The 25,872-nt window shown below is 43.0% G+C and overlaps 1 protein-coding gene across 3 annotated transcripts in view; it reads right to left on the bottom strand.

The window, feature by feature from the left end:
• Window positions 1-25,872, bottom strand: part of FAT3 (FAT atypical cadherin 3) — a 499,470-nt gene that overhangs the window by 68,182 nt on the left and 405,416 nt on the right. For all 3 annotated transcript variants that reach the window (XM_088017597.1, XM_028119619.2, XM_028119620.2), the window contains 5 exons: window positions 25,063-25,273; window positions 16,017-20,090; window positions 12,487-12,683; window positions 11,323-11,476; window positions 8,720-8,953 (listed from right to left, as the gene is read on the bottom strand). In XM_088017597.1, coding sequence (XP_087873723.1) covers window positions 8,720-8,953; window positions 11,323-11,476; window positions 12,487-12,683; window positions 16,017-20,090; window positions 25,063-25,273 — 4,870 coding nt within the window. The remainder of the gene's footprint in view (window positions 1-8,719; window positions 8,954-11,322; window positions 11,477-12,486; window positions 12,684-16,016; window positions 20,091-25,062; window positions 25,274-25,872) is intronic.

Below are 25,872 nucleotides of genomic sequence, written 5' to 3'. Positions count from 1 at the left end.
TCTCCTCCCAAAACCAGTGTAGGGTGTTGCTTCCCAAAGTGACAGGCAAATGTGACAAGGAGGGCATGGGGTGGCACAGTCCACCATTGAGCCACTGGTACTGCAGAAGGTGTCCTGATGCTGGTGGGAGGGCAAGAATTCAGGGGTTTATGGGGCCATGAAACCTTTGCTCAGGACCACCCTCCATGTACCAAATGGCTTGAGAGAGCCACCTAACCTTTTTGAACCCCGTTTCTTTGTCTGAGGTGAGACTATCAATAGCTCTTCTGCCATAATAAAATCACATGTGTTGGTGTTTGAGGATCTCTGGAGAGAGGCTTCAAACATAACATTATATTTTTTGATATCCTCAAGAGATAACACAAAGGGTTTCAGCCACAACATGCTCCAGAAACGGCTTATGTCTTGAAGTCTTTAGGGGGATTATTTAATTTTTACAAAAATTTTAATAGTCCCTCAGCCACCTTCAATGATTCAATACTTTAGAGAATAACAGAGCTTTGGGGAAGAAAAAAAAAACATTAAATCACTGACCTAAACAGCTTAGAGGTGACAAGTTCTAAAGCATTAGGAAAGACATAGAAAAATGGTACTTAAGAGCAGACAGGCTGAGTCGGAATTGAATTCCTCTTGAATCATCTTCTGGTAGAAATTACTAGAATACAGAAAAGAGCCTTGGACTGAGATGTCAGGATATCCTCTTTTTAGATCTCACTCTGCCTCTAAGAAAGTCATCTTGGAGAAGTCTCTTTAACTAAGGGCCTCAGTTTCTTCCTCGGGAAAAGAAAGGTTTTGACTGGATTTTGTTTCAGGGCCTTTCCAGTGCAATATCCCAAGATTTGCTAGGGTACGATGCACAGCAGTGGGCCTACTGCCCCAGGAGGAATCCAGGAAGCCACGAGAACAGCAACAATAAGCAGCCAATGCTCTGGCATTACCACTCACCCCGCCACATCAAAGCAGCATGTTCCCAGCTTGGCTGAACCACTTTTCCTTGAGGGAGGGCCCTGTTTTAATTGTCACCGCTCTGCATGAGAGCCCTTCTTCCTCAGAGAGTAGAGCCTGTGGGAGGGTAATGGCTATGGCAGGGAATTCTTAAGGATATGTGGACAGAATTTAGAAGGCCCATACACTTGAGTTATTGTGCTAGTTCTCTATTGCTCCATGCCAAATTACTTGATAACTTAGCATGAAAAAACAAATATTTAGTATCTCATGGGTTCTGTGGGGGCAGGAATCCAGGCATGGCTTAGCTGTCTGGCTCTGGCCCAAGGTTTCTCATTTCCCTGTTGAGCGGGGCTGCAGCTTCATCTGAAGGCTCAAACGGACGTGGGTATCCACTTTCAAGCTCCCTCATCTAGTTGCTAATAGAGACTCAGTCCCTCATCATGTGGGCCTCTAACAAGCCTGCCTCACAATATCATAGCTCTCTTCCCCATGGTGAGTGACCCAAAGGAGAGTGACAGAGTGCTATGCACTGAATTGTGTCCCCGCCCCATTCATATGTTGATGCCCTAAACCTGAGGTGACTGTATCTGGAGATGGGGCTTTTAGGAGATATTAAGTTAAGAGGTCATAAGGATGGGGTCCTAATCTAATAAGATTCATGGTCTATAAGAAGAGGAAGACAGAGAGGACTCTTTCTCTCTACTGCACACACCAAGGAAAGGCCATGTGAGCACTCAGTGAGGTCCTTATAGATTGGTGTGAATGACACTCCCTCAGAGTTTGTCCCATGAAGATGCAGGAACCCACTAGCCTGGAGCTCTCGGCGTGCTCTTCTGTCATAGTTCCAGCACCTAATCCACAACACTTCGCTGAGAACTTATCTCCTCTCTTTGCTTTTCTTCCCAAGTCCCTTTTCATGGCTCTCAGTAAGTGGCACATACACAAGGCTAGGATGAGTCAGAAGAGATAAAAAAAACAACTGGAGAGATTCATTTAATGTGGTTTGGTCAGAAAGATCTCTGTTTAACAACCCTCACGGGTTATTTTTATGAACATTACTCTCAGATAAATAATCTCTTGCTCATTCATAAGGAGCTACCCTCTCAGAGCAAATAATGCTCCAAGATACTGGGCCAGCCATTCATTTCCTCTGACAAGGCTGGTGCTTTGGAAAATCAAGTTCATTCCAGCAACTGGTCCATGAGAGCACAGCACAGGAGTCATGATACCAACTCCCTCATTAAATACTCAGAAAATGAACCTCCCACACAGACAGCAAGTTTACATTATTACAGTGAATGACAGTGCAAAATTAAGAATTCTGAGGGCTGTGGCAATACAAACATTTGGGTAAAAATGGGAAAGTTCTGCCACAAGATCACTTTTCTCTGTCTCTTTCCTGTTCTTTGTTAATATGAGGACCTAACTATTCACTTTTGAGGGAAAGGCATCATTCCAGAAGACTCTGAGAGAGAATTTCTGTATTTTCTAACAATTCACTCTACCAGTTGCATCCACTCATTAATGTAATGCACTACTTACAGAGCCCTCAGTGAATGAGGCATTTCTCCTCCTCATTTCTTGGTGACTTCCTCTCATGTTTCTTCTAGCCCTTGAAGCAAACTCTCTGCATATTTCAATTATTATGTGTCATGGTGTGGACCTCTTTGGGTTCATCTTGTTGGGGGCTTTCTGTGCCTCCTGGACCTGGATGTCTGTTTCCTTCCCTAGGTTAGAGAAGTTTTTAGCTATTATTTCTTCAAATCAGTTTTCTACCCCTTTCTCTGTCTCTTCTCTTTCTGAGTCCCCTATAATGCAAATGTTATATGCAACATGTTTGATGTTGTCCCAGAGGTTGCTTAAACTACCCGCATTCTTTAAAATTCTTTTTTCTTTTTGGCTGTTCAGCTTGGGTGCTTTTCATTACCCTGTCTTGTAGCTCACCAATCCATTTCTCTGCATCATCTAATTTGGTGTTGATTCCCTCTAGAGTATTTTTCATTTCAGTTATTGTAGTCTTCAACTCTGATTGGTTCTTTTTTATATTTTATATTTCTTTCTTAAAGTTCTCACTCTGTTCATCCACTCTTCAGTCCAGTGAGGATTTTTTCAACCATTACTTTGAACTCTTTATCAGGTAATTGCTTATCTCTGCTTCTTTTAATTTTGAGGTTTTGTTTTATTCTTTCATTTGGAACATATTCCCTGGCATCTCATTTGTCGGGATCTCTTTTTTTTTTTTTAAGATTTTATTTATTTATTTGAGAGAGAGAAAGAGCATGAGCGGGGGGGAGGGGCAGAGAGAGAGGGAGAAGCAGACTCCCCGCTGAGCAGGAAGCCTGATGTAAAGCTCAATCCCAGGATGCCAGGATCATGACGTGAGCAAAAGGCAGCTACTTAACCAACTGAGCCACCCATGCACCCCTCTCTGTGTTTGTTCTTATGTTAGGTGGCTCAGCTGTGTCTCCCAGTCTTGAAGGAGTGGCCTTATGTAGAGGGTCTCCCACTGGTGCCTAGAGCCAGGCACTCCAGGGGTGTCCCCTGTGTGGGCTGTGTGGCTGGGCCGTGACAGCTGTGGGTGCACTGGTGTGGCTGGCTGAGAGGTCCAGCTGTGGCTTCTGCTGGTGTGCTGGTAGGCAGGGCTGCTTTCCTTTCACCCCTCCCCATTTCACCCCACCCCATGGGAGCTGCTTTGGGTGATGGCCATGCTCCTTCCTTTTAAATCCCAAAGCCACCACTCTAATTTTGGCCCTTGTGGTCTTTTTCAATACCTTCCTGGGAGCTTCCTTCACCCTCATTTTAGAGGCTTCTATCAGATTAGCATTTCCCAAACCCAGAATTGATGAGTTCTTTTCTCAAAAGTGCTCAGTGGCTCTTTTCCACTTATTGGTTTAAGTACATAATCCCTGGCCTGTGTGAACCACCACAGTCAGGCCCAGAAGACTTTTCTCATCTCATTTACTTCTCTCCATCCCAGATGACATGATACTCTCCCAGTTATTGAGTTGGGTCCACATGTTACAGCATTACAACTTTATCTTCATGGTTCCTGTCTTCCTGAATGCTTTCTTATCTCTGCCTGTTGAAATCCTATTCATTCTGGGAGCTCTGCCTTTTTTTATAGGTGTGTGTGTTCCTGCTTCATGTTCTTCACTCCTGCATATGACCTGAGGTCTGTCACTGCACATTCCTCATGTTTGAGAATCTTGCAGTACCTTCTGTAGTGTCTTCTACCTAGCTACTCACTAAATTTCTGTTAAATTGAGTGGAAAATAATTGTAACATGTGTTATGAGCCCCCAAGTTTTTCTGAAACCCCTGAAAGAAGTTCCAAACCTTGCAGGAAATATTTTATAGGCAAGAAGTAAGTGAGTTGCTTATTAGAACATTTCCTTGCTTTATGTCCCTGGTCCATAAGAGGAAAAATATGTCCTCTTGGATCTCAAATATCTGGAAATTGTCCTCTCAATAAATCATGAGCTATAGCATATTTTGCAGAGCATGTTTACATTTTATTTTCATATAACTTTGCCTAAAATGGTCACAGACTTTAGCTCTGATCTTCATCACTGCATATTTCCCTTGCTAGCTTAGAAAACCCTCAAAATTAGGAAGCTGGACACAAATCCTACCTATAAGAGGTAGACTAAATAGTAAGATATTAAACCCAATGAGGGAGTACAACAAAAGGTCCCCTAATCTTTACTCAAAGGATTACATTTTTAAGCATGTTAGGTCATAAAGTCATGTCATTAGTTTATGGGATTGAGGATATTTCTATTTTACAGGAAGACTAAGACTTAATTGCTAAAATCTAGACAGTTGCCATGCTATTTCTTAGAGCTCATAAAATGGGTGTTGAATTTATCTTGTCCTCTTCTGTTTTGATTTTGTTCCTAACTTAGGCAGTTACTCTAACATTAGTGTGGTTTTATTATGAATAATGAATTCAGCATAGGAAAGAGCTGTTTGGCTAAAAGCAGTAATAGTTTTTCAAATGAGAAAATCAGGATATGTAAGTTTAGCAAGTCCTTATAAGAGCTCTGAATTCATGAAGTTATGGAATCAGATTTCAGAGGAATATAGCCTTGTCTTTTCTCTGTAATTTATAGTGACTTAGTATATGCTGTAGCTAAATGGTGATGAAATAATTAATAATTTCAGGTAAGGGAATATGCTTAACAAAAGAAGTTTCATGAACCAAATAGTCCTGTTATTTACACAAATGGAGCCAATGTTCTTCACTAGGAACAAAAACCAATTGGGGTGAATCTCAAGGGAATGGACAACTGGGATGGATCTTTGTTCAGTGAAAAAAGCCAACCTCAAAAATGATAAACTATATAATTCCTTTTAAATAATGTTTTTGAAATAATAAAATTATAGATATGGAGATTAGTGGTTGCTGGGGATTAAAGATTGGGAAGGAAGTGCCAGGAGGAGGTTGGTGTGGCTATGATGGGGTGGCAGGAGGGAGCTCTGTGATGGAGGTTGGACAAGTCCTCACTGGACATGAAGCCGCACAAGTGATAAAATTGTATAGAACTACATACACGTGAATGCACACACACACACACACACACACACACCAAATCAGATAGTGTACTACAGTTACGCAAGATGTCCTCATTGGGGGAAAGTGCTGGGTGAAAGGTACATGACTTTCTGCACATTCTTTTTTTTTTTTTTTTTTTTGCAACTACCTGTGAACCTATTATTATTTCAAAATAAAAGTTTTTAAAAAATCAGCTATTTTCTTGTCCCAAAGGGGCCCAGGGGGTCAGGCAGTAACATAAATAAATGAAGTGGCTGGAAATAGGGTGGGTGAGCACTGGTCGTCATCAAAAAGGCACCTGCCGCTCTTTCAGCTCCTGCCACTGTGGGACTGTTGTACCTGAAATTGCTGAGTCTTCTGAGGGCTGTTGCTGTTTTTTAGAATGCCAGAATTTGAAATTTTTAATAAAAATCTCACTTACTGACGACTAAATCAAACTTTTGGAACACTATGTAAGCCAAAGTAAAGATACAAGAGCGCCAGATTCAGTCTAATGATGCGTGTGCAAACTCAGCTTCAGGCCAGAGGTTCAATTTGGCCCCAAGAGGAACTGCCCACTTGATGAGCTGGTAATCTCAGTACGCAGCCTCATGCTCCTCTGTGGTCCCTTACGAAAGACCGAGAAAGGAAGTGTTCTGATTGGGCTGCTAATGAAAATAGTGTAGGCCACCAGTCACTGATACCTGGGGACTCTGGAGGATGTTGGTTTGATGACAGCTGGGACTGATGCCTCTGTCATTGGAATCCCCCTGCAAGCTCTGGCCAGGACCGGCCTACCCACTTCCTCAGCATGGTGCCCGGGAAATCGTTAAGGGGGGGTGTCTAGTTTGCATTTTTATGGGTTCATTTGTTCTTCCTAGCTATCTTAGTTCTTTAATTTTTTTAAAGATTTTATTTATTTGAGAGATAAAGAATGAGACAGAAAGAGAGCATGAGGGGGGTGAGGGTCAGAGGGAGAAGCAGACTCCCTGCTGAGCAGGGAGCCCGATGCGGGACAAAACCCCGGACTCCAGGATCATGACCTGAGCCGAAGGCAGTTGCCCAACCAACTGAACCACCCAGGCTCCCCAGTTCTTTTATTTTTTAAAGCTAAACGAGTTGTATAAAAACTGAGAAAAGGAACCAGGATCTGATATCCTATGCTAGAATTTTCTGAGGCAGATACAATGGCCTGGGAAATGCACTTTATATGAGCAGCACTCACAACCTCTGTGTCTACTTGAAGCTCTGAACGTAAGCCTTTGGCTAATGAGTGCAAATAAGCAGAGGCAGGTGCTGATGAGATCATTATTTTGGTTTTGGTCCTTTCAAGGCTTTATCATCTCTGCCCAGCTGAAGGCCCAGAGTCTAGTTATCCCTTCTTCCCCAAATCCCAACCTGGACAGCTGACTCAGAAGAACTGAAAAGGATGATGGAGCTAACTGCATGTTCTTCACCACAAGCCACATCTGTGAGCCAGTAACATCTCCCTCTCCTCCACTGGCCACAACACCATGTACACTAATCAGGCTCCTTCTGTCTTCAATCTCTGGGAGACCCAACTCCTTCATGAAGGAGGTGAGTAGAAAAATTTCAATTTTTTAAAATTAGGATTTTAATTTAATTTAAATAAAAAATTAATCTTTAAATATCATCTGTGGCTCAATTACACATTCTCAAATTTAAATTATTAACAGATTTATTTGCATAATTTGTTTTCCCCCCTCAAAAGTCTGCTAATAAGAGTCCAGAGAATGTTTTCCTTCCTTCCATCTTTCTTTCAAGATTTTATTTATTTTACTTGAGAGAGAGAGAGAGGGAGAGAGCACAAGCAGGGGGAGCAGCAGAGGGAGAGGGAGAAGCAGGCTCCCCATTGAGCAGGGAGCCTGACACGGGGCTCAATCACAGGATCCCAGGATTATGACCTGAGCGGAAAGCAGACGTTTAACTGACTGAGCCACCCACACACCCCCAGAGAATGTTTTCTAATGCTCCTTTAAAAAATATTTGTACAAGACAGTGGTGGACCAAGCTCAGGGACATACATGAACCTGGGTGATCCTGGGGCCTATTTTGGAAGGAACTTGAAATACAGTTACAAAGAAAAAAAAAAGAGTATCTGTAGGTATTCCATAATTATAAATCAATAAATGACTCTTTTCCTGCTCACTGTTTTTTTTTTTTTTTTAATGAAGCTTTACATAATATGCAGACTTTTAAAGCATTGGTTTTCAGCCTGGAAAATTATGCTAATGAGATAAGAGCAATAATTTAAAGTAGCCACTGATTTCTTGAAAGGGAAATATGCAGAGAACCTGGGCTCTACGTTTGTTTTCAACTAATTATCATGTATTTACTTTTACATTAGTCCAATAATTTTTCTTTCAATTCAGAATTAAGCAATAAGACACTGAATTATATAAAGGCCTGTTTAGCATAGCAGACACACCCCATCATTCTCTAGTCCTCTGATTTACAGCTCTTAAAATGCACAACCAAGAGGCTGTCTATATGCCCTTTTGTATTTACATTCCATCATGCAGTCACCTCGATAACTTATGCATTCTGAAAAGGACTACCTAACAATTAACTCCAGTCATTTCTAACTCACCATCTCATTATGCAAAGTGGATTTGAACAAAAACTTTATTAGCAACTTTTAGTTTGAATTCCTTCTTATTTCCACCACCCTCATTCTGCTTAGTAACATCAGGATCTATGTGACCAAAAGACTATGGAAAATGGCAGTTAAGAAAAATTGACATTGGACTGGCAGCCCATTTAGTAATTGTTCTTTGCACTATGGGGCACTCCCATAAATTGAGATTGTCATATTTCAGCTGAAGCATGTGATGTAATTCTTTATAGAAATGGAAATGAATTCTCCCTGTCACACGACACAGCATTTTAACTATGTTCAGGAGGAATGGGCAAGTAAGAAAGCTATTATTTTTATTCTAAAGGTTAAAAAGGAACAAACAAACCCCAAACTCTTTGTTAAAAGGCAAGGAAATTCATCTTATCACCTCTTTAAACCCTAGAAAGAGGGGGGAGGACATCTTGCAGAGTTCTCTCACGCATGTGAAGTGTATCAGCGGAAGAGTTGACACGTGGTCATTGGTTGAATGCACATGCTCTCGTGCTAAGGAACCCAGGTGGGATGGTGACACCAAAGGAAAGGTGAAGATATGTCAAGTGCATGAAACATGGAAGCATCCCATCAATGCAACTGACTTACCAACATCAGGATCCACAGCTTGAACTCTGGTCAACAGAGCCTTGGTGGCTGTGTTCTCATAGACACAGGCATTGTAGTGGTCTGAAGAAAACACAGGCGGGTTATCGTTCACGTCCTCCAGGATCAGGTGGATGTTGGATTGGCAGAACCTGCCACCTCCGTCAGTGGCCCTGGCAATCAGGCTGTACATAGGGACCTTTTCCCGGTCCAAAAGAGCCAAGGTTTTTAACTCACCTGTGAAAATAAATGGCCTGGATTTTCAAAAAACTGTCTTTCTTTGAAGAGCAGAGAATCAAGTATATAAAGAATCCCCAACACAGGAAAGACCAATGACATTTAGTTCAAGTGCCTCATACTTTAAAAAACAGAACAAATTCAATGTCAAGCATCAGGGAAAAATTTATGGGATTCTCGATGCAACAACAAATCAACTGTGTGGCCTTCAAATTAATTAATCCCACTGTGAAACCTCTGTTTTCAGGATTTCCTTCTTTTGGCTACCTTGGAAGGCTCCATTACCCTTATGACCTTTCAAGACCTCAAGAACTAAGGGTACTTGTCCATTCTCTAGGCTTTTTCTGGAGATCGAGCAGAAATCCAGAGACATATATACCTGCTCTGGAGACCAGCTACTGGATTTCTGCTCGATCTCCAGAAAAAGCCTGGAGAATGGACAAGTACCTTTAGTTCTCTGATGGTCAGTCATGCCAATGATCCACAGACCCAGAAGGGGCAGTCTCTCTGCTTCCAGAGACTCAACATCTTTTTACTCCATCATTTAGAGGAAAACAATCAAAGCAGAGGCTGGGCTTTGGCAGAAAAAGGTCTCGAAGGAATCCTGTTGTGCCAAGGTAAATCGACTTGCCTGGCTATGGAAGGGCCTATGGTTGCTGGGGGAAGATCCTGGCAGGGAAATATTTGAGAAGTTTGGATCAGCAGGAGTTTAGCAAGGTGAGGTGGTAAGTCATGTCTGTACTTTAACCCCCGGGCGTCAGCCCCTGTGGAGATTGGCGGTGGTTGTTTAAATTTCAGACAATGGCAACCAGCAGTGACAGACCTGAATAAACGCGATTTGGTGAAAAGTATGACTCATGAAATATTATTATTCTTAAATGCAATTAGTAGACATTCTTCAGACCAAGCCATCTATGCTTTATAAAGCATTTCCTTCTATGGCCTCCTTGCTGCTGCCAGTTGTCAAACACAGCTTGGACTATTTCTTTCTCCTGCTCAGAAACCTCCAGGGGTTTTTCAGTGGGGCCTCTGAGACCCTCCATGACCGGCTTGAAGTCCTGTCTCCCGCCACGTTTCTCACCAGCCATTCCCCAGCTCTTCTCACCAGTGACAATATCGTATGCAGCCCTCCTCGGCTGTGCTGTGCTGGGCTCTCTGCTCCTGCTGCCTCCACAGCCTGCAGGAACCTGCTTTAGCTACTAGAATCCTGCCTCTGTTCAGATGCTAGCTCTTCTTTAAAAGTTTCCTCTTCCCCTTTGTCAGAATACTAGCTCCTTTTTCCCTTGTGCCCAGATATAACTCCCCTGATATCCTTCTTGGGCACTCATTTCATTCTGCCTTTTATTATTATTATTATTATTATTATTATTATTATTGTTATCATTATTATTATTAGCTTACTGGTCTGTCTTCCCCACTGGCTTACAATATCCCATGGGCATGGCTTGTTTTACTCATCTTACTACCACAAATATCCCATAAAGTGCTTTTACGTCTACTAATTACTCAATGAATGTTAGCTATTGAATAAATAATTGCTAGGTCTATGTAGCCAAGTAGTATATTTCTGTGTAGCTAAGTGCTTCCCAGTAGGACCCAGCTGACATGGGAGTGGGACAGGGAGGATCCATCATCTTTGGAGACTTCAAGAGTTAGTCATTATTCATTAGGACCAAACACAACATTGGAGATATGCAAATTATTCGATCTTTACACTTCATTTAAAAATTGCCATTAGATGAACCATCCAGTACACAACACTGAAATAATGTACCTCCATAAGAAATGTCTTTTCCATTAGCTCTGGCCTTCAACGTGGGCATCTGCCTTTAGCATACCTAGCCTTTGACCTGATAAATTTTGCCTGAATATAAAGGCTAATCTCAGGGCTCACAGCTTTGGGGAAACTAGGCAGGAAAATTTAATAAAAAACAGACAAGTGTATTAATAAGCATCGGGAAGACCCAAAAGGGATTTCGAGAGAGAAAAACTCCCCTTCCTATGCCCTGCTGTCTGGTTTGAAACTTACATTTATGATGTAACTCTATATTCTTTACAGAGCAGATGCTTAAATCACAGATATGAAAAACAGGAGAACCAAATAGACACATCTGATTACTTGATGCTAGTAAGTGTAAGTAAAGTCAAGGCAAATTTTACAGGCCAAATACAGTTTGTGTGCTCCAGAGCACCCATCTTCAGACACCATGTGTGATTAGTATTTCTTAGAGTCCTAGAGAGCAGGGCATCATACCGAGGATCTTGTACACTAACTACCCACAGGTGATGAGACCATGAAATGGTCTTCTTCTCTAACTTCTCTCATGGATTAACAATGGCATTTACCCAAAGAATAGATTTCACCTTACCACTTTCTGGATCTAGAAAAAATTCATCGTTTCCAGATCCGTAGAGTGAGTATCGTATATCTCCATTGGATCCAATGTCAGCATCCTTGGCACTGACTTTCAAGATGATTTTATTTGATGGAATGTCTTCGGGAAATAATGCTGTATATGCAACCTGGCAAAGGTAAAGAAAGGTAATGAAGTCATTAGTATTTGTGAGGGGATTGCCATATTTCACATTATAAATGATTTCTTTAAAAATGCATTCATGTAATTTAGCTCTGGCTATTTTTCCCTTCACCACAGAACCATCTTACAATATATGATGAAATGTGGTATGTCTCTTGCCCTGCTCCCCCTCCCCTCCGGCCAATCTCATTCATTCAACAAATACTGATGGAGTCCCTCTATGTGCTAGGTATGATTTAGATGCCAGGAGTACAACGTGAAGAAAACAGACCAAGGTCCCGCTTCTGTGGAACCATGACATGTGTTATGGGTTGATCGTGATCTTCTGTTCTGTTAAGCACCAGTGAGTCCTTGAGGCCCTTTCACTCTTTAAAGAGCCCCTACTCACATCTGGCATTTGTATGATAGATTCAATCTATTTGCAATACTTTTCTAAGCTACAGAATACCGATATTGTCTCTTGGTCCACATAGTAAGGAAAAGGTAAATTAACAGTGATTTAATTTCATTAAGGATGAAAATAAAATTTGCTCTTGGCACCTTGCACTGGCTGTCATGTTTTGTATTGTGATGGACAAGCTACTTTGTGAGTTGCCTGGAGACCTGGGTTCATTACCAACATTGCCACTAACCAGGTGTGTAAACTTATGAAAAAAAAAAACAATTTATGCTTTTGAGTGGTCCATTTTTCTTTTTATGAAATCAGTGATTTAGACAGAATAAGTTCTAAGGTCCTTTATGACTCCTTAAACATTATTTAATTTTAAGACTTATGGTTTGTTTTTGTTTTTTGGGGGGCGGGCAAAATTAGGTACCTGAACTTGCTACCTATGTCTTTTCCTACCCTCTTGCATCCAAATGGAGTTCACTAATTTAAGGAGAGAAGAGCAGAAAGGAGCCTGGCCCTAAGGAGAAAAATGAAATGGGTTCTGATTTAACTTTAGAGGGGTAGAGTAAAAAGTATCCATATATAGGAGATATATGTGCAAATCTCACCTGGTCACACACTGGGCTATTGTCATTCACATCACTGACGGTCACTTCCACCATGGCCTGTGTGACAAAAAGCCCATCGGTGGCAGTGATATTGAGCAAGTAAATGTCTTGTTCTTCTCTATCTAGAGGTCTCTTCACATAGACCTTCCATTCACTCTGCACCAGGCCCAGGGCAAACCTTCCTCGGGGGTTCCCTCCTGTAATGAAAGAAGCGTTTTTGAAGATGTGCAATGAAAAGCTTTGATCTACACCTCCAGTGAGAGGCCTGTATGGGGTCATCCAGCTGGTCCTCCGACTGTATCATTTACAAAACTGAAAAAAAAAAATTGGCAGTCACTTCCTTCTGATTCTCTTGCAACAAAGCATGATATTTATATGCTTGGCTTGTGAGGAATGTAAAACAGTAACTTTCCAAGAGAACAGAATGCACTTAGAGAAGCTGGAGATGATCTCTTGTTTAGTCCCCTTGAAGGACAATCAAATTCAAACTGCGAACAATGAATCCTCTTCCCGGGATGATACAATTGTCTTTCCACTTTGTCTCAAGAGAGGATGTAATACACTACAGCTCTTGTTACCAAGACAATTCCATTAGCTGTTGATTATGCAATCAAGGGAAGGCAGTGAGTTCTATTAAGGACTCGTTTAATGAAGGCTCTCTCATATAGCTGCCTGTGTCTTACAAGCACGGGGGTTTGGGGGAGAAAAGTTTGTATGACAAAGGAAGACCCATCAGCATTAAACGGCCCTAACGAGGGGTCACGGAATGAGCGAAGCTGGTGGTAGAAGAAGAAAAGGAGAAGAGATGAAGTAGGAAAGCTTCTCATGATAGGAAACCACTGACAGTGGTCCCAGCAATATTACTCCCCCACATCATTACATTACCTGGAGACAAAAGCTGCGTGGACAAGACAAGAAGAGGAGGGGAGAAGAGAGCTGCCTTGACCTAATCCTGAAGAGGGAAACAGTGTCTCTTGCAACATGGAGGAAGACTGGACAAGACAACTGGCAGGAAGCCCGGGATCCGGTTAGATCACTGCCGTTTCATTGGGCATTCAACAAGTATCTACCCCCTGCTCCGGGCCAGGCACTGTTCCAGGCAGTAGGGCTGAAGCAGCAGGCAAAACTGACACACATCCCCACTCCTGGGGTGGAGCGCACATTCTAGTGGGGGAAGACCAACCTTAAACAAATAAATCAGGAAAGCATACTGCATCCTGACTGCTTTTCCGCCAAAAAGGTAGAGCCATCTCAGCTTCTTACAGTGAATCTCTCAAAGAGCAGAGGGCAAAGACTCGGGTCCGACCAGAAGGACTGAGAGTGAAGTAGGGGAATTTTCGTGGCCAGGCTGCACTTTCACTTCTAAGGCGTGGGGGCGGGGTCAGTCCAGGGGCCTCAGCCATGGGGGACAGCCATGAGATAAATGGACCATACTGGGGGCAGATGGTGCAGAAATGATGAGGGTGGCATATTCCTCTAGGGCAGTGGTTCTCAGCTGGGAGTGGCTGTGTAACCCCCCACCCTCCAACCGGGACATATGTCAGCATCTGGAGATATTTTTGAATGTCACATCAGGGGTGGGGGTGGTGCTACTGGAGTCTCTTGGGTAGAGGCCAGAGATGCCGCCAGTCATCCATCCTACAATGCACAGAATGGCCACCTATAACAAAGACTCATCCAGTCCCAAATGCCAATAGTGTGGAGGTCGAGAAACCTGCTCTGGCGAGGCTCTGGGTCCTCCCTGGGATATCGCTTTCCTCCACCACTGGCTAGGATTCAATTATGCCTCAGTTGAATATTACTTTAGCATGCACAAATTTAACCTCTTTATTAAATGCTTTCAGTGCAGGCCCACATCTTTTGTTAAATAAAATGATTAATGGTCCTTTGTTAAACTGCGGTAGCACAGCCAAATTGTGTTACATCAAGAGCAAAAGTTAAATCTAATTAAAATCAGTTGGTGGTTGGCACTGCAATAGTAATGGTAGCTTTAAGCTACTCTGTTCTCATTACTTTGGTAAAGTTGATGGGAGGGTCCCTTTAAATCATCCATTGACAATTCAGAGACAAAGTATAAATAATTAAAGCTGAATATTCAGCAAGCCTTTCAAATAGAAAGTATCCCTCAGAATCTCTAAAAAGCTTTTTGTCTGGAACTGAATGCAAATAAATGTAAGTGAGGCTTTACTTAAGTTTCTTCCCTTGCGACTAGACTATCGCTCATGTCTTTTCTGCAGAAATATACATTTTAATGAAAAAAAGGGAAGGCATCAGATAACGCACAGATGCATACAGAGTTTAAACAGAAAACACCATCAGGAAAACGTTCCACGAAGAAACAGGAGAGGAGTAATGCGGAAGAGTGGCGCTCCCAAGCACTGACACATATGCTCTCCTGTGGATCTTATTCTGCAGTGATTAATTAACTTTCCCACTAACGTACTTAAGCAGATTCTGTGTCCTGAGGGCATTCTAATTAATTCATTTTTCACTTTGAATAATGTAGTTTTTCTAAAGGGAAGCCACCTGACTACAAGTATTGATGGATTCTTTAAAATCTTTTGGCACTTTGCTTATGTTCTGCCTTTGAATGTCACAACATCAAAATATTAGCTTTAAAACACTTAAATCGTTTTTAGGAAGACTGCTCCTGTCCCACCAACCTTCCCACCTGCAGTTTAAAGCCAGTCACCCCCCAGGAAGCTACCCCTGATGAGTGACACCGACACGAAATCCTCTGCCCCTCAGCAATAGTGACAGTTCTTTTTGGTCCACTCTGACTTCCTTGGTCTATTTTGGCTTTTCCACTGAACCACTACTTACTATCAGGAAAGGCCAAAAAGGGATCCAAGTAAACTGAGTTGTTGGGAGAAATACTCTTTGGTTTAGAGTTATAACTTAAGATTTTTAGCAAAAGGTCAAATCATGCCCTTTAATTTGGTACAGGTGTGTACGTGTGCATGCATAGGAATTTTCACTACCAGGCAAAACTTGTAAGTCAAGCTTAGTGGGCTCAGCTGGTTATTTATTTATTTACTTATTTATTAAAAAAATTTTTGAAGATGTTATTTATTTGAGAGAGAGAGAGTGCGAGAGAGCATGGTTGGGGGGAGGGCAGAGGAAGAGGGAGACGCAGACTCCCCACTGAGCCGGGAGCGCTATGTAGGTCTCAATCCCAGGACTGTGAGATCATGACCTGAGCCGAAGGCAGCTGCTTAAGCGACTGAGCAATGCAGGCGCCCAGGCTGGACTCCTTTTTAAATGATACAGTGGCTCAAGGTCTGTGTACAAATCTGGGTAATCTGTCACAGGCAAAGGAATGAACTCCAAACTAAGGCTGAGTTAGCCAACAACCAACAATTGAAAAACTGTGCCTACTCAGAGATCTTCTACCCAGCCCTAGAGAGCTCTTATTACTCTCAACCCCCATCTCATCTCCCTTCTTTTCTCTGACTCTTACCTCTTGCCACTTCCCGCCTTTCTTGAGAAAGCAGAGCACACGGAGTGAAAGCCAAGTGTGGCTGACTTACCCGTAATATGGTAGCTCACTTGGCGATTAATGTCGGAAGTGTCTCTGTCCCATGTGCTGAGGACAGCTACCACCTCGCCAGGAGGGTCACTCTCTTTCACATTCCCTCGGTACACCTCGTGGGCAAAGACTGGTGCATTGTCGTTTATATCCGTCACCCTGACAGAGACCAAAGCAGTGGACGAAAGAGAGAAGGCCTCTCCGAGGTCGGAAGCCACCACAGAGAAGGTGAAGGTGGGATCTGTCTCATGATCCAGGTCCTTCAAGGTACTGATCCAGCCTGTATTGCTGTCAATGTTAAAGGCTTCCATTACCTTTTCAGGCTGGGAATCTGAGTGCAGGGAGTAAGTGACCTGCCCATTCGCTCCCCAATCCATGTCGATGGCTCTCACCTGTGTGAGTTTGGTGCCCACAGGCATCCCTTCCATTATGATCGTCTCATAGTTGGAAGTTTCAAAGACTGGCTTGTTGTCATTCAAGTCCAGTACCTTGATATCTACATCCACGGTAAACACAATGTCTACCTTGTCCAGGGGTATAGTGGCTGCTACTTTAAAGTGGAATGCTGGGCTGACTTCATGATCGAGGCGTTTATCAAGCTTGATTGTGCCTGTTTCCTGCTCTATGATGAAGACACCCCCTTTGTTATTTTCTAGCCGGTCCCCATTAACTGTGCTGAACCTGACATTCTGACTGGGCAAAATCCTCAGGGTGTCCACTGTGCTCCCAATGGCTGTGTCTTCTGAAACAGTGAAGGAATACTGAGACTGGGTGAATGAAGGCAAGAAAGTTTCAGGGGGCAGGACATGAATATAGACAGGAATGAGGGAGTGCTTCACTGGAATGCCCCCATCCACTGCTTTGACAAAGAATGACAGCACTGTGTTTTTCAGTTGGTTAAAATTGCCCTTAGTGACCATCCAGCCATTGTCAGGATCAATTTCTAGGAGGTCAGCCACTGAGACCGAGGCCTCGCTATACAGAGAATAAGTAATCCTTGAGTTTGGTCCATCATCTGGATCCATGGCTTGAACCTGAGTGACCAAGTGGCCCCTTCCAACGTCTGCCCTGACACTGGCTCTGTATTCCACTGTCATGAACTGGGGAGCATTGTCATTTTCATCCACAACAATCACTCTCACGGTGCAAAAAGTCGTTCTCCCTCCGCCATCGAGGGCCCTCAAAAAAATACTAATGTCTCCCTCCAGAGGGTTTTCCCGGTCAAGCCTTTCCGTTGTGATGACTTGTCCATTGCTGTCTATGAGGAATCGATCCTTGGCAAAGTCATTGATGATGGCATAGCTGATCTGTCCATATGTCCCGGGATCCCCATCCGTGGCTCGAACGTGAATGACCTTTGTCCCAGCGGCTGCGTTCTCTCTCACCTCAGCTACGTAGGTACTTTGGGAAAAGGCAGGGCTGTACAGGTTAGCCCCGAGTACCCTGATATGCACCTGTGCGGTGCTAGTGAACAACCCATCAGAGACTGATACATTGAGACTGTACAGAGGCTCCATCCGCTGCTTCCGGTGGTTGGACAGGGTGATGACGCCGCTCTTGCTGTCCATCAGAAAGCTTGTCCGGTCATTCCCAGATAAAATGCTATATTCCAGGCGGTCAAAATCAGAGCTGTCTGCATCAGAGGCTTGAACGCAGGTTACAAAATGGCCCCGGGGGGCTAATTCACTCACATATGATTCATAAATGAGCTGATTAAAAACGGGAGGATTGTCATTTATGTCCGAGATATAGATATGAACCAGGACCTCACTGCTCAGCGATGGAAAGCCATTATCTGTCGCTCTGACTTTCAAAATGCAGTGTTGCACTAACTCGTGGTCCAGCATCCGCGCCGTCAGGATCAAGCCACTTGCACTGTCTATGTGAAAATAATCTGTGCTGTTGTAAGTATCCTGGACAATCTGATAATGCACCAATTTACTGTTTTCCGAGTCTGCATCAGTAGAGACAACTTGCAAAACAGGAGTCCCAATGAGAGAGGCTTCTGATAATGTTGTATTGTATGCGGGTTGATCGAAAATAGGGGGGTTGTCATTTACATCATTAACTAGCAAGTCAACGGTGACTTCAGCCCTGGCACCAGTAAGGGCATCACTGGCTCTTACTGTCAACTTGTAAACAGAGGTAATTTCATAATCCAAAGGGCTAACGACTTTCAGGACCCCAGTGTCAAAGTCAATGTTAAACTGTTTATAAAGATCCCCATCAATAATGATATATATGATGCCTTGGCCTTCTGGACTGGTGGCATTGATGCTTAGAATGGGGGTATCCATTCTGATGTCTTCATTGACTGATGCTGTATAAAAGGGCTTATCAAACACGGGCATTGCTTTGTTGACAATTGTGATGGGAAGTTCTACAGATGTGGATAAAGAGGGTTTTCCACCATCTTTGGCTAGGACGGTGACTCCATACTCAATGTTGGACAAGTCAGAGTTGAATGTTTCTTTTAAAATAACATTCCCTGAATTAGGGTTAATCTCAAAATGGCCATAGTCATCCTGTAGGATGTAGGTCACTTCTCCATTTGCACCTTTATCTTTGTCAATGGCTGTCACCTGGTAAATCAGTGTCCCGGGCTCAGCATCAACTTGCACAGCAGCATAGTAAGGGAGGCCCACAAAGACTGGAGAATTGTCATTTATGTCTTCAATGTTAACTCTGACCACCACTCTAGCCACACGCAGATGGTCCAGCTCACGGCTGGCTTCCACCACCAGCTCGTACAACTCTTGTTCTTCACGGTCAAAGGGGACTCCAGTGGTCTGAATGACCCCTGAGGTAGATTTTATCTTGAACTTATTTCCTGGGTTTAAGATGCTGTATTTTAAGGGCTCATTAAGGCGATTTCCAATGGCATTGACAATAGCAACTTTGGTTATATTAGTGTTGTTCTCTGAGATCGAGGTCGAGTAAAAGCTTTGAGTAAAGTGGAGGCCGCTATCCATGGCTTCTTTAACCAGGATGGTGACCATGGATGTACTGTAGAACTTTCCATCGGACACTTTAGCTATCAACATGTAGTGGTCTTTGGAGAGGTTATTGTTTTTTATGGTGAGCACACCACTATTTGAGTCAATTAAGAAATGATCCAAGCTACCTTCCATTAGGCTGTATGTCAGTTCTGGGGGCACCTCAGAGTCAGGATCCGTGGCACTAACTCTCAGAACCTCCACTCCAACATAGGTGGGTAGAAGTAAGACAGTCTCAAACACAGCCTGGGTGAAAACAGGTGGGTTATCATTCACATCCGTCACCTCTATGTTGACTTCAACGGGACTCTCTGCCGTCAGCTGGGGGCTGCCGCTGTCTCTCACATGGACATGGAAATGGAAATGGGCAATAGTTTCATGGTCCAGGTTGGCAATTGTTCTGATTGCACCAGTACTGGAGTCCACTGTGAAGAATTTCTTGGCCGTGGACTCCACAATCTGATACACCAGCAGAGCATTCCGGTTGCTGTCGGCATCAGTGGCTCGAATCACCAGAGGGCTGTTATCCAAGCTCCTGACGATGCTATTGACTGGGGCAGCCTCGCTGAGGCTGCCCGAATATTGAGAAAAGAGAAAAACTGGGGCATTATCGTTTTCATCAACAATCTGAATGTTGACTGTGGCATTGGAAGCCATACCTGCCATGTTAGTGGCCTGAACGATGAGCTGATAGGAGGAAGTACGCTCGTAATCCAGTGCCTTCCGGGTGGTGACAACACCAGAATACGGATTTATGGTAAATATCCCATCAATGTTTCCATCCTTGACTTCGTAAATGAGGGTAGATTGACTGATGGCAGAGATTAGAATGACTGATGTTCCAATATCAACATTTTCATTTACTTCTGCTTGGTAGTCCTTGTGAGTGAACTTGGGGTGAGAATTATCAGACATGGTAACAGAAATGCGCACAATTGCAGTGGCAGACATTGGCGGGGAACCCTGATCCGTGACTTTGACTGACAGGACAAACTGACCCGTTGTCATCATGTCTGGTTCTTTGGAAACAGTAATGATGCCCAGGACTGGTTCAATCTTAAATGTGTTCCCAGTGTTCCCTACAATATAGAGATAAATGGAGAAATGAGTTACATGTCATGTTTTGAAGATTAATTCTTCATCTAAAGGCTACTTTGCTGCAACATTGGCAAGTCGAAAGCAATTATTTGTATTCGTTCCATCTCATTCTGAAATAGAATGAAAGACTTCTCTTTTAGGGGTATTCAAAAGCAACAGAAGTCGAGTTTTTCAGTAAAACTGTGAATTTCAGATCAGTATCCTTTTAATTCACGTTAACACCACCACCACCACCACCACCACAAGATTGTGTACAATGCCAAAAAAAAGGAAGGGGGATTTTTACCTAAACCAGTGCCACAGTCTGTGTTCTGTGTTATGAGAAAGATGGTTGTAGGAGCTGTTTCAGAATATTATACCACAGATTATCCCAAAGGTAGGCTTTGCTACATTTCACCCTATCAAAACTGACTTCACTCTAAACACTACTTTGGCGAAGGGGGTCTTTAGGCCTGAAGAATTCTTCCCAAGTCACCATTTGCTCTGTAAGTTGTGAGGATACTTTCTGACCACTCTTCTGTTGTTCATTCCCTTTTACGCCAAGAGACACGTGCATACACAGACTTAAAACTAGGCATAAAAATTATGAGGCAGTCCCTCCAATCTGTAACCATCCCATTCACTAAGTACTGGAGAGGTTTCTGGTGAAGTAGTGAACTGCTGATCATCTGAACCAGCCTTAAAACCAAAAACCGGAGGCATCACCTTTCTGAGACCGAGGAACTGGCACCCCACCTTGATGTATCTGGAACGGGAAGGGCTGGGAACTGCAACACCCCAGAAGTTTAGAGCCTTGCCTCTGAAACATGCAGTGGTGTGAAATTTGAGATTGCTGAGGACGAGGATAATACAAGAGGAATAAAGAATGGGGAACACAAGGCTTGAAGAATGGAAAAGAATCTGGCTGAAAACTAGTGGACAGTGTGAAGCAGAATCCTTCACCAAGTTGCTTTTTGCTTCTCTCATCAGGCTTTCGGATACTTCTCAAAGAGCACACATGCTTGCCTGTCTAGATTCTTCAAAAGCAAAGTTCAAGATCTTGGTCATTCAGTTATATCCGCATTTTTCTTTCTGCTTGAAGTACTGCAGAATGGCAGACATAGAAACAGTTTAAATGTCATTATTGTTGAGACAGGCTCCCACACCAATAGGCACTTACACGTGTCTCCTGAAATGTGCAGCAAATACAGCTGTATACATACTACTTCTTACTACGTATTCATTAAATTTTTCCAAGTATAAGAATAAGAAATTCATGTTCCTATAAAATCTGCTTATTTTTAAACAATTTATTTTATTTTTTAAAAAGATTTATTTATTTTAGAGAGTGAGAGCATGAGCAGGGGGAGGGGCGGAGGGAGAGGGAGAGGGAGTGAAAGAGAGAGAGAATCCTCAAGCAGACTTCCCGCTGAGTGTGGAGTCCGACTCTCAATCCCAGGACCCTGAGATCATGATCTGAGCTGAAATTCAGAATCAGCTGCTTAACCAACTGAGCCACCCAGGCATCCCCAAGAATTAATTTAATAAGGAAGTAAAGAATTTGATTCCAACCCCCAAATGTGAGTATTGAACAATGTCATCTTTGGTGTCAGCATGATTTTTTTTCCTTGCCACCTAAACATGAGCACTTTGTGAGGTCAACATGAAGTTCAGTGATCTCATGAGCAAGACTGCAAATTTTCAATAAATAATGCAATTGAGCGTGAGTTTAACGTTTGATTCATAGGCCCTCGAAAGGAGTCAGGAATCATTTTACATCAGCATCTCTGAGGAGGAAAATGTAGAGATTGTAGAGATAATGGGGGCCAACCGGCAACGCCAAGTGATGACTGCAAGAGAGTCAAGTGTCTCTGTGTTCCTTGATGTGGAGTCCCACCGTGGAGTCTCCAGCCAAGTCCTCCCTTGCTGCAGACCCAGCACATTCCTTCATGCCCAGGAGGATATAATGGCAGGGACAAAGGGGAGCCAGCTTCTGGTCTCGACAGAACTTCATAACCCTGCTGTCCCACAACTGCTCACCTGCCCTTCACACCACTCTGGGATGCTGCGCTTGTATAGCAGGTCAAAAGTGGGCTTTTGGCTTCTTTCCCTCTTCAGCATACTCCCTGCCCATTTTCTTAGAATCCACCTCTTGCTTATTCTCTCCGGCTATCCTTGAAGCCCTGGAAACTAACCTCTGCTTATTTCCTTGGAATCTACAGCTTCTCGTAGACTTTTGGCAACTGAGCAAAGCTGTGCTTATCTTACATATCATGATTTATCTAGAACATAGCACAGCCTGGCATAAAGAAGGTGTTCAGTAAATATGTATTAAATGATTGAGAGAAGATGTAGATCTAAAAAAAGATTTTTAGTTCTCTATCTGTATATGCCCCTTGGGGTCCAAGAGACCCCCATTGTAACTCAATTCTTAGTCCTTGTCTCTCCTGTTTCGGAGCCACTCATGAGCCATTGTGGCACCGAACAGAAACCTGAACCAAAGATAGGAACTGAAGCTCCACACTCAAATATCACCTCAGTTCTTTGGGCCCAGATAAAAGCTTCCATAGTTACTTCAGAGGCCAGGCAGGGGCTAAGAAATGTACGGCCCACCAGTAAGCAGAGGAAAACCTTGCTTATCTGAAGTTTGGAAGAGAACCTACGTCCAATATGTCCACTCTACACAACCACCTGTCATTTGCTTCACAATGTTGCAGCATCTGGGTCCTCCCTCTCTCCTACCAGGATCCGGGAAGGAACTGACTTGGCCAAGAGCAGTCCAGGGCTTGTGGAGGTCTGTCTGTCCACAAAGGAGCCCCATGACCACTTGTGAATTACTGTGCACACACCGAAATCCTCATTAGCTTCTCACACAGACAATCAGAGGTCATTTTTTTTGAGATATCAGATCATTTCTGGGTTTCTGGATATTTCTGTTTCTGGAAATTCAAGTTTTTATATAAAAGATGTTTTAAGAAAATAACTTTTCTCTCTGTTTTTAGTCAGTGTTTAAAGGCACGACGGAATCCCTGGTCTACCCATAGCACCGGGCTACAGTGTGTGGCCGTTGAAAGATAAGGAAAGTGGTCTTGTCAGCAGGATGGGAAATGGCTCTCGTGTGACTCCTCAGAACCTCCAAATTGGCTTAGAAGTTATCGGCCTACCTAGGAGAGTGGAAGTAGTCGCTGTAACGACAAACACAAAAAGGAGGTAGACACCTCAGACAATGCTGAGAAAATGTTAAGTAAAAAAAAACAGAAATAAAACTCCCTACCTAGATGATCACAGATAGATGGAATAGTGTATGTACGTGGATGAACACTGGGAAAAGAAAAATATATGTAAAATTAGGAAAAAACTGTAGAAAGAGTCTGAAGAGTTGTTGGATCAGGAGACACTTTCTGTGGTGTTATTTAAATATTTGTGTTTTGAAAAAAAGAACCTTCCCTACGTTATTTGTGGAACTAGAAGAACAAGAATTATATAATTAAATACTTAAAATTTCCTGTGGTAAACAACAGATGCAAAACAGCACTTAAAAAAAGTACTGGTCAGGGGCACCTGGGAGGCTCAGTTGGTTGAGCGTCTGCCTTTGGCTCAGGTCATGATCCTGGAGTCCCGGGATCGAGTCCCGCGTCGGGCTCCCTGCTCCGTGGGGAGTCTGCTTCTCCCTCTGACCCTCCCCCTTCTCGTGTTCTCTCTCTCTCTCTCTCTCTCTCAAATAAATAAATAAATAAATAAAATCTTTTAAAAAATAAATAAATAAATAAAATCTTTAAAAAAAGATACTGGTCAGGCTTTAGGTTAGAAGAAAATTCCATAAATATCTAGGAAAGAAACAGGTGAAGTTTCTTGGGGCCCCTCGCTTTTACGAAACTAATGTCTTTTATTTCTTTATCTTATTATTTTTTTTTGTATAGATCTTAGCTTCGACTCCTATAAAATGTGGGCGCCTAATATGGGAAATAGTTTTAGATTATCATTCGTTGCAGTGGCTTTTGTATAAAGAAGATTGTTGGCTTTTCTTTCTCTAATATTTTTTAGTCCCAAACTGTCATTCTAGCATTCATATTTTAATTCAACCACTCACAAAAATGCTCCACATTTAAATCACGGGAAAGAAGTCTTTCCAGTGCTGGCATAAAAGGAGACAGCATTTGGCATTATGCACGACAGACATAATGTTGCAGAACAGTTTGGAAATATGTGGCTTGAATATTCAAAAAAAAAAAAGACAGAAGAGGGGAAGGGAAAATACAGCAGATAAGGGATATTGGTAATTGTTAGGTTCACAGTCCTATCCCTCACTTGGACAATCATCTATTCTGTTATAAATATTTTCTTCCTTTCAGTCTTCAAACCATCAGTGAAGTATGGTCTGACCTTATAGATGTCAAAATTGATTTTTAAAAGTCTCAAATTTAACAGGATGTGAGCCTGTATGTATTTATCTGTCTGGTTAAGCAGGCGGTTCATTATCTCCTACCCACTCTGCAACTCTCAATCACCTCCACGGAAATGCATTTGTGTTAACTGTGGGGTATAGATATTTTCGAAGCCCACAGCTCGCCCACTGACAGCTAAACAAAGACACGTAGGATTCAATTCACAGAACAGGCTGGCAGCCCTCAAGAGAAGGGAGACTTTGGTTATTTTAGTCTGAGGCCACAGCTTGTTGACCCATTAGGAAAAGCCACTGAGTTTACCACACACTTCTTCTCTCTCCTCCATTCCAGAACAATCCGAGAACACCACAACAAAAGGGAACTCCTTCCTCACTGTCAGTGATGGAAAACGTATTACCAAAAATGCCAAGAACTTGATAGAGCATCATCACGCAAATAGGGCAGTTGTTTGGCCAAACCATGCTTTTGGAGCCATTCCAGGGGTAACTGTGTGAATTTCACATGGTGACAAACACTGCTAAGGGTCAAAGGCCATGCATTATATTGCGATCTGTGCAACACCTCTCACCTGCTTCTATGGTATATATGAGTTCTGCATTTTCCCCTTTGTCTTTGTCCAGAGCCGTCACTTGCAGAACAGCTGATCCCAGAGCAGCCGATTCAAACACTGATGCTTCATACAATGGGTTGGTAAAATAAGGACTGTGATCATTAGCATCTTCCACGTTCACAATGACTCGGGCCAAGTTTCTTCGATAAGGAAACTCCTGATCTCTGACCTTTAGGCAAAATACAAGAAGCGGTAGGACTAAGATCTGAAGTTGCAAGGAACTCTCACACGGCTATGTCTGTGGCAAAGAGAAAATGAGGTAACTCACACAAAGTGCTTGATGCTGCTCCAGGCACAGGGTAGGGGCTCGGTAAGTGATGGTGCTATTGAGTGAGGACACTAATGGTGAACAGACTGAGAGTCGGGGCCACATCCATTTTACTGCTCAGCATGATGACTGGCCTATGGTTTGTGTTCAGCCTGTGTTCGTGATGCTGCCTGCCTAAGTATCTTTCCTCTGCATCACCGCCCACAGCTGCTCCCCCCTCATTTGTATATACAGCTGCTAATGGGATGGTGGATGGACGTTCTTCTGAAGGGGAAACTAAAATGTTCAGTGAAAAGAATTCATAAATGCAAAGCAGGCAATGCCTTCTATTCATTCATTCAACAAATATTTGTTGTCACCTATTATCTGTCAAGTCCTGCCTTCGCTCTGGGGGTTCAGCAGTGACTCAGATCTGGTCCTTGCCCTCCAGATGCTAAAAGGTGAGTGGGGGACGGAAATAAGCAAATAGGTAGGAGGCCTGGTGGTGAGTGCCAGAAAGT

Source organism: Eumetopias jubatus, unplaced genomic scaffold (genome assembly GCF_037043125.1).
Source record: "Eumetopias jubatus isolate StellerSeaLion01/CBP00866 unplaced genomic scaffold, mEumJub1_p1.0 scaffold_13, whole genome shotgun sequence".
Classification (NCBI taxonomy): Eukaryota; Metazoa; Chordata; class Mammalia; order Carnivora; family Otariidae; genus Eumetopias; species Eumetopias jubatus.
The sequence above is the reverse complement of the archived record's forward strand: the minus strand, read 5'-3'. Positions and strand labels throughout refer to the sequence as shown.